This window comes from Pseudorasbora parva, chromosome 5, assembly GCF_024679245.1.
Source record: "Pseudorasbora parva isolate DD20220531a chromosome 5, ASM2467924v1, whole genome shotgun sequence".
Taxonomy (NCBI): Eukaryota; Metazoa; Chordata; class Actinopteri; order Cypriniformes; family Gobionidae; genus Pseudorasbora; species Pseudorasbora parva.
In genome coordinates this window covers 33,959,274-33,974,300 of record NC_090176.1, presented here as the reverse complement: position 1 = coordinate 33,974,300, position 15,027 = coordinate 33,959,274, and the positions used below count along the sequence as shown (strand labels likewise).

General features: G+C 38.0%; 1 protein-coding gene across 2 annotated transcripts; it reads right to left on the bottom strand.

Annotated features, from left to right (window-relative positions):
* Positions 1-17: 17 nt before the first annotated feature.
* acp6 (acid phosphatase 6, lysophosphatidic) lies at positions 18-14,130 on the bottom strand. 2 transcript variants are annotated; one of them, XM_067443963.1, is made up of 11 exons: positions 14,083-14,130; positions 12,467-12,635; positions 12,142-12,270; positions 6,486-6,616; positions 5,996-6,075; positions 5,793-5,880; positions 3,750-3,882; positions 3,561-3,661; positions 3,360-3,452; positions 2,269-2,434; positions 18-560 (listed from the first exon to the last, which is right to left on the bottom strand). In XM_067443963.1, exons 2-11 carry the CDS (start codon positions 12,626-12,628, stop codon positions 426-428), a joined length of 1,218 nt encoding a protein of 405 aa, XP_067300064.1. In that variant the 5' UTR covers positions 12,629-12,635; positions 14,083-14,130; the 3' UTR covers positions 18-425. The 2 variants fall into 2 exon arrangements, with proteins under 2 accessions (XP_067300064.1, XP_067300063.1); XM_067443962.1 differs by lacking the exon at positions 14,083-14,130 and adding an exon at positions 13,787-14,076.
* Positions 14,131-15,027: the final 897 nt, after the last annotated feature.

Below are 15,027 nucleotides of genomic sequence, written 5' to 3'. Positions count from 1 at the left end.
ACAAATAAACTACCATAAAATGTAGAACATTTTATTTATATCATAACTTAATGTTCATATCAATTGTAAATATGTAAAACAAATGTCACCTTATTGACTTGCATATCACCTTGTACAAAATCTGTAGCAGTTTCAGATGAAAGGCACCCAATGAAGAAATTACACACAAACTCCCATTTGAATAGTCACACACATCAATATCAATAGTTTTGCTGTGAAATGTATGCTTAACATTATGACAGCCTGTGAATGAATTGTACACTGCAGATAAACATGTTCTCATTTGTTTCTCTGGTTGTGATCAAAGAACTTGACATAATTTAAACATAAGACTTCTGATACTGCTCTTTTGTTATTATGAACACTTGAATCCATGTAGAAGAGACCCGAACATTAGTTTTTTTTGGTGCAGAGTTTGTGAGAGGTCAGACTTTGGGATGGTCATCTGCACTGTTGCAGAGAGCATGGTAAGATTCATCAGGTAGAGAGTAAACAGCCATTGCCTTCTTAAATTCATGCAGTGGGCAGTAGACATCACTGCAGCCTGGGATTTTTTGGTCCTGTAGGTATAATCAATAACAACTTTAAATGTGGACAGACAACACAAAAAGACCTAACCAGATATACAATTAAAGCAAAGAAAGATGATTAAAGGTTAAGTTCACCCCAAAATTTAAATTGTCATTAATTACTCACTCTCGTATCGTTTCAAACCCGCACAACCTTCACTCATCAAGATATTTTTGATGAAATCCAAGAGCTCTCTGACCCCTCCTTAGACCGCAATTTAATTAACACTTTCAAGGTCCAGAAAAATAGTAAAGAGATCAGTAAAATAGTTAATGTGACTACATTTGTTCAACCTTAATTTTCTGAAGAGAATACTTTGTCTGCAAAATCAAACAATATAACGACTGTATTCAAGAATTTCTTCTTGTCTGTGCTAGTCTCCTATGCAGTTTATAGGGGTGTAACGTGACACAAAACTGACGGTTCGGTAAATACCTTGATTTTGAAGTCATGGTTCGGTACAGCAGGGGAGAGAAAGCTAAATATATAATTGCTTTTTATTTATTTTTATTAAACAGTGGTTTACTGAACATATTGTGTCTGTCCTTAAATAAATTATAACTAAAAGGTTCTTTAAGATAATGCTGTAAAGTATATAGGGAGCCCTTACTTGCACATTACTTTAATAGGCTATGAAATGTGCACTATGAATTATGTTTGCCACCAGGCCAGTGTTATATTTTGTTCAGTTGAGTTCTCACAATATCTCAAATGTTTTTAACTATTTGTACATTGTAAGAAAATTGCTATTTTAACCAAGGAACCGGAACGGTTGAGGGAGTCGCCTGTCAATTGCGTCATATCTGCGTTACCCTCGGTTTTATTCTGCAGAAGTGCTTTACTCTTACAGGGTTCGTACACCTTTTCAAAGGTCAAAGTCAAGCACTTTTCAAAAACTTTCAAAGTCCATTTTAAAGATTTTTCCAGCACCTAACACAGCTGTAAATTACATGATAACACTAAATAATAATTTTGACAGTGTATTATCACATTAAAAAGATAATGCTACAAACAGCCAAAATTGTGTTTCGTAAAGCAGAAGGATCAGATATTTAAACAAATCACAAGTTTTATTTCTTTTAAATGTATTCCTGTCTAAGTAGACTTTGCTTACTATCTAACCTGCCTTTGGGGTAATTGTAAAAACAATTACCCTAAACAAAATCACTCAAGCGGTTCCCTTAACTTTCAATTAATTTATTGAAAAGAGTGAAATTGTTGAATAAAATCATTACTTTTTTTTTTTTTTTCACACAAAATGTATACTTGTTGCTTCATAAAATTAAGGTTGAACCACTGTAGTCACATGTGCTATTTTAACTATGTCTTTATTACATTTCTGTGCCTTGAAAGATGTCATTAAATGATTAAATGGCTGTCTATGGAGAAGTCAGAGAGCTCTCGGATTTCATCAAAAATGTGTTAATTTGTGTTCCGAAGATGAGCAAAGGTCTTGCAGGTTTGGAATGACATGAGGGTGAACTAACCCTTTATTGACAAGCAACAAGTTATTGTTAATTAAATGTAAAGGTTTTTACTGTATTCTTGAACAAATGAACACAGCCTTGGTGAGCATAATATATATATATATATATATATATATATTTTTTTTAAAAATAATACCAACCCCAAGCTTTTGAAATGTAGTGGACATATGTTAAGCATTTTACTTCCTGATAACTGTGTGAATGGTCTTACCTGGCCAATGTATGATAGTTTAACAAAGTGCTGGTTAGTTTGACGGTGCTGGTACAGCTCTAGTGTGATGTCAGCTGCATATGGTGGCCATTTCATGTCAAAAATCCCCAAAGCCATTAGACATGGCATCAGTGTGGTGTCATGCACCGAGTACAGGAACAACTTTCTGCAACAACAAAAAACGAACACAAACAGCAACTCTAAAGATCTTGTTTTCAAGACATGATACCTCTGAGTTTGGCCACTGTGAGGCAGCACCTCTCAAGTTTTGTAACTGGCATTTACTGTCTGGAAATAGCAGGTAGAGAGGAAGTTTAGTTTTGGACACTTAAAGGGTTAGTTCACCCCAAAATGAAAATCATGTAATTAATTACTTACCCTCATGTCATTTGACACCCGTAAGACCTTTTTTCATCTCGGAATACAAATGAAGATATTTTTGTTAAAATCCGATGGCTCAGAAAGGCCTCCATTGGCCACAATGACATTTCCTCTCTCAAGACCCATAAAAGGCACTAAAGACGTAATTTTACTACAGTGGTTCTGCAATCATTTTTTTAAGTGTCAAGAATAGTTTTTGTGCAGAAAGGAAATCTAATCAATGACTTTATTTGACAAGTTCTTGTATTTCATCTGGACATTTGAGATGAAGTAGAGCTGGCGGAAGCGAGGAAATTTGTTTACAAGCAGAGGAAGACGTGTCGTATCTTAGCTGTTGAATTCTACATTGATTGTGCTTTAAGTCTTGGTGTAGTGCTCAAAATGGTGCGTCACTTAAGTGCGTCTAAAAGTGCCTTGATAGAGGAAATGTCACTGCTGCCAATGGAGGACTTACTGAGGCCATCGGATTTCAACAAAAATATCTTCATTTGTGTTCCGAAGATGAACAAAGGTTTTACGGGTGTCGAACGACATGACAGTATTTTCATTTTTATTAATTATATTTTTATTAATTAATGACAGTATTTTCATTTTTGGGTGAACTAACCCCTCTAAGATTGAAAAAGTTTGCACAAGAATATTTTTATAACCAAAACATTAAAAGAAGTCAAGTAATGAAACAATAGATGCACTGTTGAAAATGAAGATACCTGTCTTGTTTAGAAGCTGTATCTTGAATTTTATCCTCAATGTTGGTTAGGAGTATGTGGAAAAACGGACCCACGCACATCTGTAAATTCTGCCTGAGGACAAACAAAAGCAAATAAACATATTTACAGAGACCTTAAACCATAAGCAACTTCATACATTCTCTTCTCAAGAATCTACAGCAGGATTCATTGGCCCCTCACCTCTTACTGGGCTCATAAACATGAAAGATCATATCCACTGCTCTTTGCTCTATGATACTCTTCCAGTGCTCCAGAGCTGTAGGAAATGGCAGGCCATGGGTCTAGGATCAATAATATAACAATACTGTATTTGAGAAACGAAGCCAACGCAGATGCATCTGTAAAATTTATCAGCAGGGGGCACTTTACCTCTCTGGCCACCATGTCATCTCTAATGAGGATGAAGTCGAGATGCTGATGAGGATCAACACCCAAGGAGCTCTGGATTCTCTGGAGGTCTGCAGCAATGTCAGGAAGCGTGGCTAAATCAGCCCAACGATGACTACATTTGATGTACCACAGTCAAACACAGACACGTGATGTTAAACCAGTCACAACCCATTATTGGGCATTTATACTACTATTCAAAAGATTAGGGTCAGATGATTTTTTTCTTTCTTTTCTTTTTAAAGAAACAAGTATATTTTATTTAGCTACCATGACAGTAAAGACTTTGATTTCAAATACATGCTTTTCTATTGAACTCTGAATCCTGAAAATAATAGTCAGTTTCCACAAAAGATATTAAGCAAAACTAATGTTTTTTGAGCATCAAATCAGAATATTAGTATGATTTATGAAGGATCATGTGACACTGAAGTCTGGAGTGATGATGCTGAAAATTCAGCTTTGTCATCAAAGGATTTATTTTTATTTTAAATCTAAAAGAGATATTTTAAATTGTAATAATATTTCACATTATTGTTATACTGTATTTCTGACTTCTTTCAAAAACATAAACAAATTGTACCAACCTAAAACTTCTGGACAATAGTGTATTTGACCAAAGCAAAGGTCTAATGTTTTCTGCTAATAGAGTATATTGTTATTACAGTTTTTTTCAACTGCTTACACACAAAATTGTTACTTGTCACACAATTTTTAAAACCTGACACTCAAACACCAGAACCATACACTAAATCTGCAAAACCATACACTATTTTTTGGCCATTTACTCAGTTTTCAATTTCATTAAACACTTTTTTGCAAAACACAACACACAATTTTCTAGGCAACACACAAAAATCTGACAGGAAGTTTCTTGATTTCCTTTTATAAACACAACCAATCAAAATGACACACTAATTCATCAGTGCCTCACACTAACTCCTCACATGTGCAAACACTTGTTGCTTTACTTAACAACAACCAATCATATCTTTAGTAGTGGCCTATAAATAGGCCAAAGGTCAAGTAATAGCTTTTGGACAATGGATGCAAACAATGCAGACAGAGTAAGAGGAGTTGTGGAGACACTGATGCTGCCTCCATCCAAGGTTGGATACGCCATACAAGAAGGTTCTTTCCACGGTGTCTGGCAAGAAGGAATATAGCATGTGACGTGGATGAAGTATTGTGGCCGGACCCAGCCCGGAGGAGAGATGGAGCCTAGATACACCCAACCATCTCCACATGCAAGCACACACATTATGTTTGGTTTTACACTACATGCTACAACACTACATATTTTTGATGTGTTTTTTTCTCTTTTCAAACTGTGTACACTAATACTACATTTACAACCACAAAGAGCAAAAAATAAAAATAAAAACATAAATAAAAAGTTTGGTTTCAATTTTGCTTTTGTTTTTACTTTATATATTCAACAGCTCTCTCCCAATTACATTCATTCATGTACATGTGAGCTTTTAAAAGAAGAGCTTTAGGTTTTGAATGACAGTGTGTATATGACATAATCAAAAATATAACATTATGGTAAAGGTGTTTACAACGTAAGACAAATATTTGCTTTTGAAATATGTTTGCGATATTTTGACTGTGTTGTTTCATTTTGAAAGAGATGTGAGGCATTTTGCATCTTGTGTGTGGAATTCTTGAATTTGTGTGTTAAGTTTTGAAAAAAAGAGGAAACCTTTGGAAAATGTGTGTAAGCAGTTGAAAAAAACTGTATTAGAATATTGTTTAACAAAAAAAGTACAAACCTCAATAAACAAATAATTAAAGAAACATAAAGAAGGCTCAATTATATATATGATCATTTAGGAATAAGTACTTCTTTCAATTCTTGGAGTTAGATTTTTTCTTTATTTAAATGTATTATTATTATTCTCCAACTAATAATAATAATAATATTTCCTAATTAACTTTCCATTGTGAGCTATAGTTCAGTGTAAATGGTTATATGAAGTTTGACTATTGTCATCATTATAATGAAAATAAAGCAGGTTTTACCCCATGAGCTGCTTGAGCAGCTTGCATCCATGATAGTTGGGATAGAGAACTTCATTTTCTGCCTTATCAGTGAGGATGGACACAACACCTTAGAGTGGGAGAAAATCAAACACGGAAAGGCAAACACAGGAGTGTGTCATGCTCATCTCATCCATTACTCAACTAAAACCACACAATAAAGCGTTGCTGAGCTGCCACCTTACCTGTTTGTTCCTGTTGAAACAGTCCTGCCACCAAACACTTAGCCGACTCAATGGTGCGTACAATGTTGGTAGAGCGAATGCTGTAAATCAACGTCAGATAGTTTATCTTATTCATTTAGCTTAATGATGCAATTCAGAGCCATACATAGATTCATATAAATTAGGATAATTTAGTCCCAATAGTTAACATCATTTGTTACAGTATCTCTTAATCTTTCAACAATGCAAACTGTTTACTGTTAATAAACAATGCATTTAAGCTCAGGTCCATTTAATAATTTTAATAAATTCAACCTTTGATTTGAACATCTATTAGTAGATGTTAAAATGAACAAACGTGCGTTTAATAGATACATTTGTTAACTAATGTAGTTAACTTGTTTGTTTTTTCTCCCCAATATAATACAACTTAAAGTGTCATTTTTGTCAGTAGCACAAATGGTGCCAAACAATATAAATGTTTCAATAAAGAATCGTCAACAGCACTCACTAAACTTCTTTAGGGTTGAAAGAAGGTGTGAGGAAGAGCTCTTCCTCTATGTATTTCTTTCTTAACCTCACTCCAAGATCGTAAAGCTGCTGCATGCCCACCGTGGTCAGCTGACCTGGATAAGTTCCACCCTATGGAAGCAGGAGCAAAAGTCAGTGTCATTATTTTTTTTAATATGACAACCGGGCACAATTTCCATCTTAACATTTTGGTATGCTAATGTTTGCATGATGTCTGACACTGCCATTTACCATCAATCCACTTCATTGTAAACATGCACTTAAATGATACACAAACATGCTGGGAAATTACACTGTATGGCCATAACTATGTGGACATCCAAACAATGGACCCATACAGTATGTTTGCTGAGTATTTCATTCCAAAACCGTTTGTGTTAAAAAGGCCCATTGTGACTTGTATTTTGACATTTCTGTCTATGAAACTTGCTCTGGCAATCAGCCAATGTCAGAGCATGCTGTCAAGCAGCACTGCTCAAAATTCCAAATATGCCCCCTCTTCATGCGCCTAAAGCAGCAGTAATGCCTCATCTAAGAATCCTAGAGTATTGCCTCAGTAAGTCTCCTGGTCAAGTACCTATTTACCAGGCTGAAACTAAACGACTAAAGCAGGCGGGTTACATTGCTGAACTACAGTCAGGGGCAGAAGATACTCCAGTAAATTGGTATATCCCGCATTATATGGTTGAACCATAGACTGTAAAAAGAAATATGGACTTGTGGTCCGTGACGTCACCCATAGGATTCCGATAAGCCATTCTGAAGCGTAAAGTAGAGACGAGCTGGGCGTCGACATCTTGCCAGTGCATCATCGAGCGTCACGCCCGGATAACAGAAAATGGGCAAAGAGGTGGGATGTGGGCAGAGCTTAGGTGACGCAATGACTATAGATGGGGGATAAATGGCTATCCACCTGTCATTCAAAGTAACCACGCCCCTAATTATGCAGAGCTTTAAGGCTTTATATAATGTAAATGAATGAGTTATAAAAAAAAAATCACCCCCCTCACAGCTGTCATGAAGGGCAAAATTAGTCACAATTTGTACCAGGCTTTGAATATGTTTTTTTCTGCTGTAAAGTTGGGCATTTTAACATGGGGCTCAATGAGATTCTGCTCCCTTCTGGAGCCTGTCCCTAGTGGCCTGTCGAGTAATTGTAGTTTAAATTACTTCCGTATTGGCTTCAACAGAGACCGTGGGAGGTAGCCGCTTGGATAATGGGAAGCATAGGGTGGTTTTTAACTGTTCATTCCAGTTTCAAGGAAACAACCTCAATGAACGGTTACTTCCCGGACTGAATATGACTTCCTCATTACTGACTGTGCTACTAAGATTCAGAGAACATTCAGTCGCCATTAGCAGCGATATTAAAGGAATTTTCCACCAGATAAGACTCCTTCCTGAAGATCAACCACTCCTCAGTTTCTTCAAGAGATCAAAAAAGAGAAGTGCAGCCCATAGTCTATGAATTGCAAGTCCTTCCTTTTGGACCACTAGTAGTCCATGTTGCGCTGTCTTTGCTTTGCAAAAGCATATCCTGGAAAACAGTCAGCCTGAGGAAAAAGTACATAATGCTCTACTGAAGGCATTTTATGTAGCCAATTACCTGCAAAGTCTCCCCTCAAGAAGCAAGGCACATGGTAGACCAGTTCCAGAGTATCTTTGCAGAAGGAGGATTCAAACTCAGGCAATGGGCCAGTAATGCGCCTTCCACCATCAGTCACTTACCAGTGGCATCCAGGTTTGACAGTGCTGAGTAATGGATTGCCATGGGTAATGCTTTATATCATGAATCAGTGCTCGGACTCCAGTGGAACTGTCAAACTGATACCTTGTCCTAGAAGCTTCATGCTATAGAGTGCCAGGAAGTTACTATGCGCATTATCTATAAAGTGCTCACCAGTCAATATGATCCTCTTGGCTACATCATCCCTTACATCACACGTGCCAAGGTAATAGTGCAGCGACAATGGGACAAAAAGAGAGATTGGGATGATCCCATGCTACCTGAGGATTTAGTGAATGCTTGGAACAGATGGACAGAGGAGCTCAGTAACCTACAAGAGATAGTCTTACAAAGATGCTATTGCAGTGCACCGGAGGATGATGTTTCCAGCCAAGGAGATACCCATATCTTCTGTGACGCGTCAGAGTCAGCGCATGGGTCAGTCGCTTATTTTCGGACAGAAGATCAGCAGGGAGAAGTGGAAGTCACATTCACTGGGGCCAGATCAAGAGTGGCTCCCAAATTTTTTTTGTCAATCCCTCAGTTAGAACTATGTGAAGCCCTAACAGGTGCCCAGTTAGCCAGGATTCTGCAGAATGAACTGATTTTGCCCATTCAACAAGTTTTATTTGGACTGATTCCACCAGAGTTTTAACTTGGATTAAATCAGAATCCTGTCGATTCAAGGTTTTTGTTGGTACATGAGTGACAGAGATTCAGGACCTTACCAACCACTGTGAATGGCGCTATGTGGACAATAACCAGGCAGATGATATCACCAGAGGTAAAAGGCTGGAAAAACTAAGGCCACAAAGTCAATGGAATATCTCCACCATTCTTTCATTTCTCATCTGATCAGTGGCCGGGTACACCCACATCCTCTCTTAATGATACTATTGAACTAAGAAACTCTACATTGTGTGGATTGACTAATGCTGCACAGCAATCCGATGTTATCAAAGCAAAGATTGTCCTGAATATCAGAAGTTTCGTAAGTATCCACAGATACCCAGAATGGCTGATCTGCCTCCAGCCAGGCTACGTTTATTCAAACCGGCCTTCTATTCTACTGGTATTCGCTGTTTTGGGCCATACTTGGTAAAGATTGGAAGCAGAAGTGAGAAGCACTGGGGTATTCTGTTCAATTCAGTGTACATTGACCTCCTTCGAAGACTTAAAACAGAGTCCTTCCTAATGGCCCTCTGGCATTTTATAGCCCAATTTTAAGTGGGGAAAGGGAGCTGTGACAGACATTTGTTGAATTAGTTCCTTATAGGGCGGCCCGATTCATCCCTTCCTCAGGTGATATACCCTCAAAGTAAATTGAAGTTGATGTTGGTGTCATAGCCAAGTCCTAGCAGATCACTTTTGGAAGCGGTTTATTAAGTTCTATTTGCCTGGTCTTCAGACTCGTAGCAAATGGCAACTAGAGTAACCCGATATAAAAATGGGAACTACAGTTATGACTGTGGACCCTCAATTCCCCAGGGCCATGTGGCCCATTGGTGAGATCTCTCAATCATCTTTCTCTATTCCCTGGGGTGGATAATAGAATCAGAACTGTTGAGGTGACAATTAAGGACCAATTTTACCTGTGGCAGATTTCCTCATTCTTTAGAAATCTGAGGGCAGCTGTTAAAAAGGCCCATATTTTGAATTTTCTGTCTGTGAAACTTGCTCTGGCAATTAACCAATGTCAGAGAATGCTGTCAAAGCAGCAATGCAAAGATGTTATGCTCTGCCCATCTCCAGCAGGTGGCTTTTTAATGCTAGTAAATAGCTCAGAATGGAGTGATGGTATCAAACAGACTATGTGTTAGCGTCACTTGATGTGTGCGCATATTGTCTGAAAAGTTAGCTGATTTTTTTGTACTTCCGCTTTTGTTATCTGTTTGATGAACTGAATTTATTATGTTTGGTTGGGTATATATCACATGTTTAATGACACTGAAGAAGTAATAATTCATTTGTGTTCATGTATTCACATGATGTTGTTTTAAGTGTTTCTGTTACAGTTTCAGTATGTTTATTGAGTTAAGTAATTGTTTCTATTATGCTATATTGATTATTTTATTATATGCTTTGTTCTAGACCACACACACAAACATATGGAAGCAGCAATGTACCGATTTGCAGCAATGTGCTAAAAATAGAGAGCAAAGAACTTAAGAAACCTCTTGCTTCTTCATGTCTCTAACCGGACATCTGTGGTGAACTAGTCCCCAACTTGGGGGAAATTCACCAGTTTTCTTTAGTTTGGTATTTCATTTCATTTCATTTCTCTCACAGAAAGCTTGTATAATATGTTAGAATATGGCTGCAGAGGTTTGCAACCATTCAGATACAAACGCATCACTTATGCTGGCTGGGAGAAGGGCTTTTGGTTGCAATCCCAAAGCTGTTCAATGGGGTTCAGGTCTGAGCTTTGTTGCAGGTCAGTCAAGTTCTTCTACACCAGACTCAATAAACCTTTATCTTTTTTTGACCTTGCTTTGTGCACAGGGGCATTGTCACGATTGTCACAGGACCCTCCCCAAACTGTTGCCACAAAGCTGGATGCACACAATTCTCTAGAACAGGGATGTATAACGTCAGCCCTGGAGTGCTGCTGTTCTGCAGAATTTAGCTCCAACCGTGTTAATAAAAAATACAGTGACGCTGCGTCCCAATTCGCCTATTTATACTATACTCTAAAAGTATGTACTGTTTTTCTGAAGAAAAAGAAAATACTGTTGATTGTGTAGCAGAAAGAGTATATAAGCTTTGAGACATACTACTTTGTCATCTTTTACGGACAGCTCTGACGCTTACATGGATCCTGTTAGCCTGACAAGCCAGACCCACATCAAGGGGTCTTTCAAACTCCCTCTGCATGCGATAGGATAGCGCTGCACCAACCAGAGCAACGAAGGTGAAGCAGAGCTCGCTGACTGATTAAACATTCACCGTATCCGGTCGGCTAAACTACGAACACATCTTCCCTTTTTAAGAATGATTTCAGTGCCGCTCTTTGTTCTTTTCTCAGAGAAAAGCTTAACTCCAAGTCTTCCAGAGTCGCGGTCAGAGCTGATTCGAAAGACCACCGTTCGCTAGTTTCTGTGTTTACTAGAAGCACGCAAACGCAACTCGGCCGTCGTCATTATGGCCCCGCCCGCCGACTCTATACACGATGTGATTGGGCCATCCAGATTCTAAGGAATACAGCTTAGAAGGGTATTGAGAGTTCCTAGACGACACTTGCGGGCAAATTAAATTTGCTGCCGCTAGGGTGCGTCTAGATTTCTAGGCTAGGATCCTGTCACTGTTGAAACTAAATTCTCTTGATATCTATAGCTGATGCATTTGATAGGCTATCTCTCTATAATACAGCATGGTCTATCGTCGAAACAAGGCACTGGAGGTTTTATGGTGCATTTTACACCCGTACAGTGTGAGCAGACAAGTCACGCTCGACGGCTGGACCGCACAGTGTGAGCACATAAATCATGAGCTTTGGCTTTACATCGCATGCGATCACATAGATCGCATATGAATCGCACAGTGTATGCTCAGCTTTACTTTTTCAAGGGAAAGGTAATTAAATTACAGCAACTAATTACTTAGTAACTAGTTACACCCAAAACTGTTTAGGATGGATAGTAAGTGAACTGGGATGCAAAATTAGTAATCCTGAATTGATTAGCTTGTTCAGGTGTGTTTGATTAGGCTTGGAGCTAAACTTCTCCAGGACCAACGTTGCCAATCCTTGCTCTAATGTGAACATTAATATTTGACTGCTCTGAAAAGACTGGAATAACCAAACCTATTCATTAGAATTATGATCATTTTTAAACTAATGGTAAATGTCAGAAGGCAAACCACAAGCTGGACCTTTTCTAATCCTGTGTGCAAAACTCAAAACACAACTCACAGTCAATATTTTGGCCCTGTAGCTGTCCTCCACAGGAGCTGGGGGTCTGGGTCCCCCCTGTAGGTCTGTAACCATATAGTCTATTTTTGTGTGAGCGGGCACTTCAAGTAGCTCAGGGACCCATTGTGCCTAGGGGTGCAGAAACAATGCATCACACTGGATATAATTGACATCAACATGTAGACTATTACAGACATATGACAGTGCCCCTGTCTCTAAGTAAAAAGGCATACTGTTAAGACTAAGGCTGACAAATGATTTTGAGACATTTAAACAATTTACCCTTGGTTTCACAGACAAAAAACAAACAAAAAAACAATCTTACCTCCAACACATCTGGTATAGATTTCAGTGGCGTCCTCGCCCCATGTCTGAATAAAACCTGAATTAATTTAAGCTCGTATGGAGAGGGTTCAACCTTATTCTTGTGAAACCAAAACATTGACCCGAGGGCAACTGAACTCATAAGACCCACACGTGTCCACATGATGCACCTGAAAGAGAAATGAATACTTGACTTGACATGTTTGAGTAGTTGACATGTCCTGTGTTGTGACATGCTACTCCAGACTGAACATCACACTATTCTAAAAATGCAGTTTTAGATGAAATGTTTCTACAATTCATTGGACACAGCACAGCAGCATTTGAAATGAACTTAGTGAAGCCTGAAATGTGATTAAAATCTATAAGAAAAGTGACCACTTATGATGTATAAAAAATACATTTCGACCTAAAATGTTGTTGTTTTTCATTACACATTATATAGGCTGTAGCTTACACCCACACACACACACACACACACATATAAACACAAAAAATACACACTAGGGCTGTGTGATATTGAAAAAAAAAAATGCGATATGCAATATCTGGTTAAATAATGCAATATTCAATATGCTACGATATTGCTATTAGTGTGTAAAATCTATTTAAATTATTTTTTTTAATTATTTAAAAAACTTCTGAAAGTGACCAGCAGCGTTTTAGCAAAAATGAATGTCACAAATCTGACAATTTAATTTTAACATCAATGTAAACAAACAAAAAATGTAATGCCAACATTTAAACACCAAAAACTCTTTGCTTGATTTGGTAATATATAGTTATATCAACCTAAAACTGAACATCAAGAACATCCAGGTAAACAAACTCCTGAACTAAGGACAATTATTCTTGTTATTTTAATGTATCTTTGTTATTAAAAACAGTAAAAGCTGTCTTCATATGAATTAAATACATTGATAGAAGCTACAAAAGGTTATTTAGCCAACAGCACAGTGATTTTTTTTCTTCTGTTGTTTGACAGACAGTGGCAGCTTTACTGTACTAGCTGCCAGTCACATTTAGAGCGTGTCAATATGATGAGTTTACATGAATACTCATCAAGACAGCCCTTTTGACATAAAACTGTGTGTGTAATCACAATGTTGAAGTAGCCTTGCATATTATGTACATTTGTAGATTTGCGGTATTTCGATAATTTCGATATATTGCACATCCTTGATACACACATTGTCATATCCTGTCAAATCAGAAAGTTTCGTCCCCCTTGCAAACTGTCAAATGTCATGCACATAGTTTAAATCTTAAGTAACACAAAGACACATGGGGCTAGATACATAATCTTTTAAATATCACCAACCTGAAGGTTTCAGACTTGGCAAGTTAATTCCAGTGGTTTTGAATTGCACTCATTCCTTTTAGTTTCAGGCACAGGCAGACTGAACGTTACACCAGTGTTGCCAGATCGAGTCGACAATTTCCAGCGCGAACGCTATCAAAACCCCACCCAACTCAGTCACTGTCCAAATAATATTAACACGTTTGAGATGAACAAAATCTGCCCAGAACCGGGTTGCGTTTAATGTCCAATTTGTTATTCCTTTCCCTTGCTAACTTCCCCCTGCCTCGTTCATTCGGATGTACGTCATTGCTTACCTTGCACGAGGGCCCACTACTGGCGGAACCTTTGCAATGTTTTCAAATCGAACACCCAATGACCCAATCTGGCAACACAGCCTTACGCCGACTGACGATGTGGTGCATTCTGGGAAATGCAGTTTTATAGATCACCTATTTATTCTGAGAAACAGCGGAAACTCAATGTTGTAAAACTACATTTTCCGTTCTCATCCATGTAGAACTCGTTTACTGGCGTAATGCAGAACGACACAGGCCCTGTCCCAAATGGCTGGCACACTTCATGTGCACTTTCTGTCTTGTGGACTTACAATGGCCGCTGCGTGCGCGTGTCCGTTGAGTCCACGAGACCGCAGGTGTCCCATTTGTCATTTTACGTCTCCGAAGTGTGCTCGCGAGCGCCCCCTGACAAATTAACCCCTTCATTTATTATTTTCTATACCAGTTTATGACTTTCCTCTGTGAGTTTTGTGCAGTTGTGGTGCTTTTGTGTGACGATTCTACATTTGTCCTTTATCTGTCTGTGTGGGCCTAAGTTATGATTCAAGTCAAGGTTGTAGTGCTAAAATTATTTTGTACATAATATAACATTCTCTACGTTATTAACATTACACTATGCTATAATGCTATTCTACAATGCTTTTTGTTTTAGGCAATAGCCTAAGTGTTCTTTTCATTTCTGAATTTTCTTGTAGTGGTGGCACAGTACATTTTTTTTTTAATTTTGTATTTTATTTTAAACATGAACCTTTCTCTTCTTTTGTCAACAGGTGTGGTAAACTGGAACGCATTTTCAGAGGAGTATAGAAGGACCTACCGAACTCCCTATCTGATCTCCCGCTGCATTCAATTAGATGATGTGTACAAAGTTTGTGAAGGATACTGGAATGTGGACAAAGAGGAAAACTTTGAGGGTTCTGCTTTAAAAATGATTTTGCAGGATACTGAAGCATAGACTGTTTT

Excerpts from the sequence above, each read along its gene's own strand:
- acp6 (XM_067443963.1), bottom strand. The coding sequence starts at position 12,628 with ATGTGGACACGTGTGGGTCTTATGAGTTCAGTTGCCCTCGGGTCAATG. Across the intron at positions 6,076-6,485 it reads TTCAACCCTAAAGAAGTTTA|CATTCGCTCTACCAACATTG; the intron begins GTGAGTGCTGTT and ends GTTGATTTACAG. Across the intron at positions 3,662-3,749 it reads ATGACATGGTGGCCAGAGAG|ACCCATGGCCTGCCATTTCC; the intron begins GTAAAGTGCCCC and ends TATTGATCCTAG.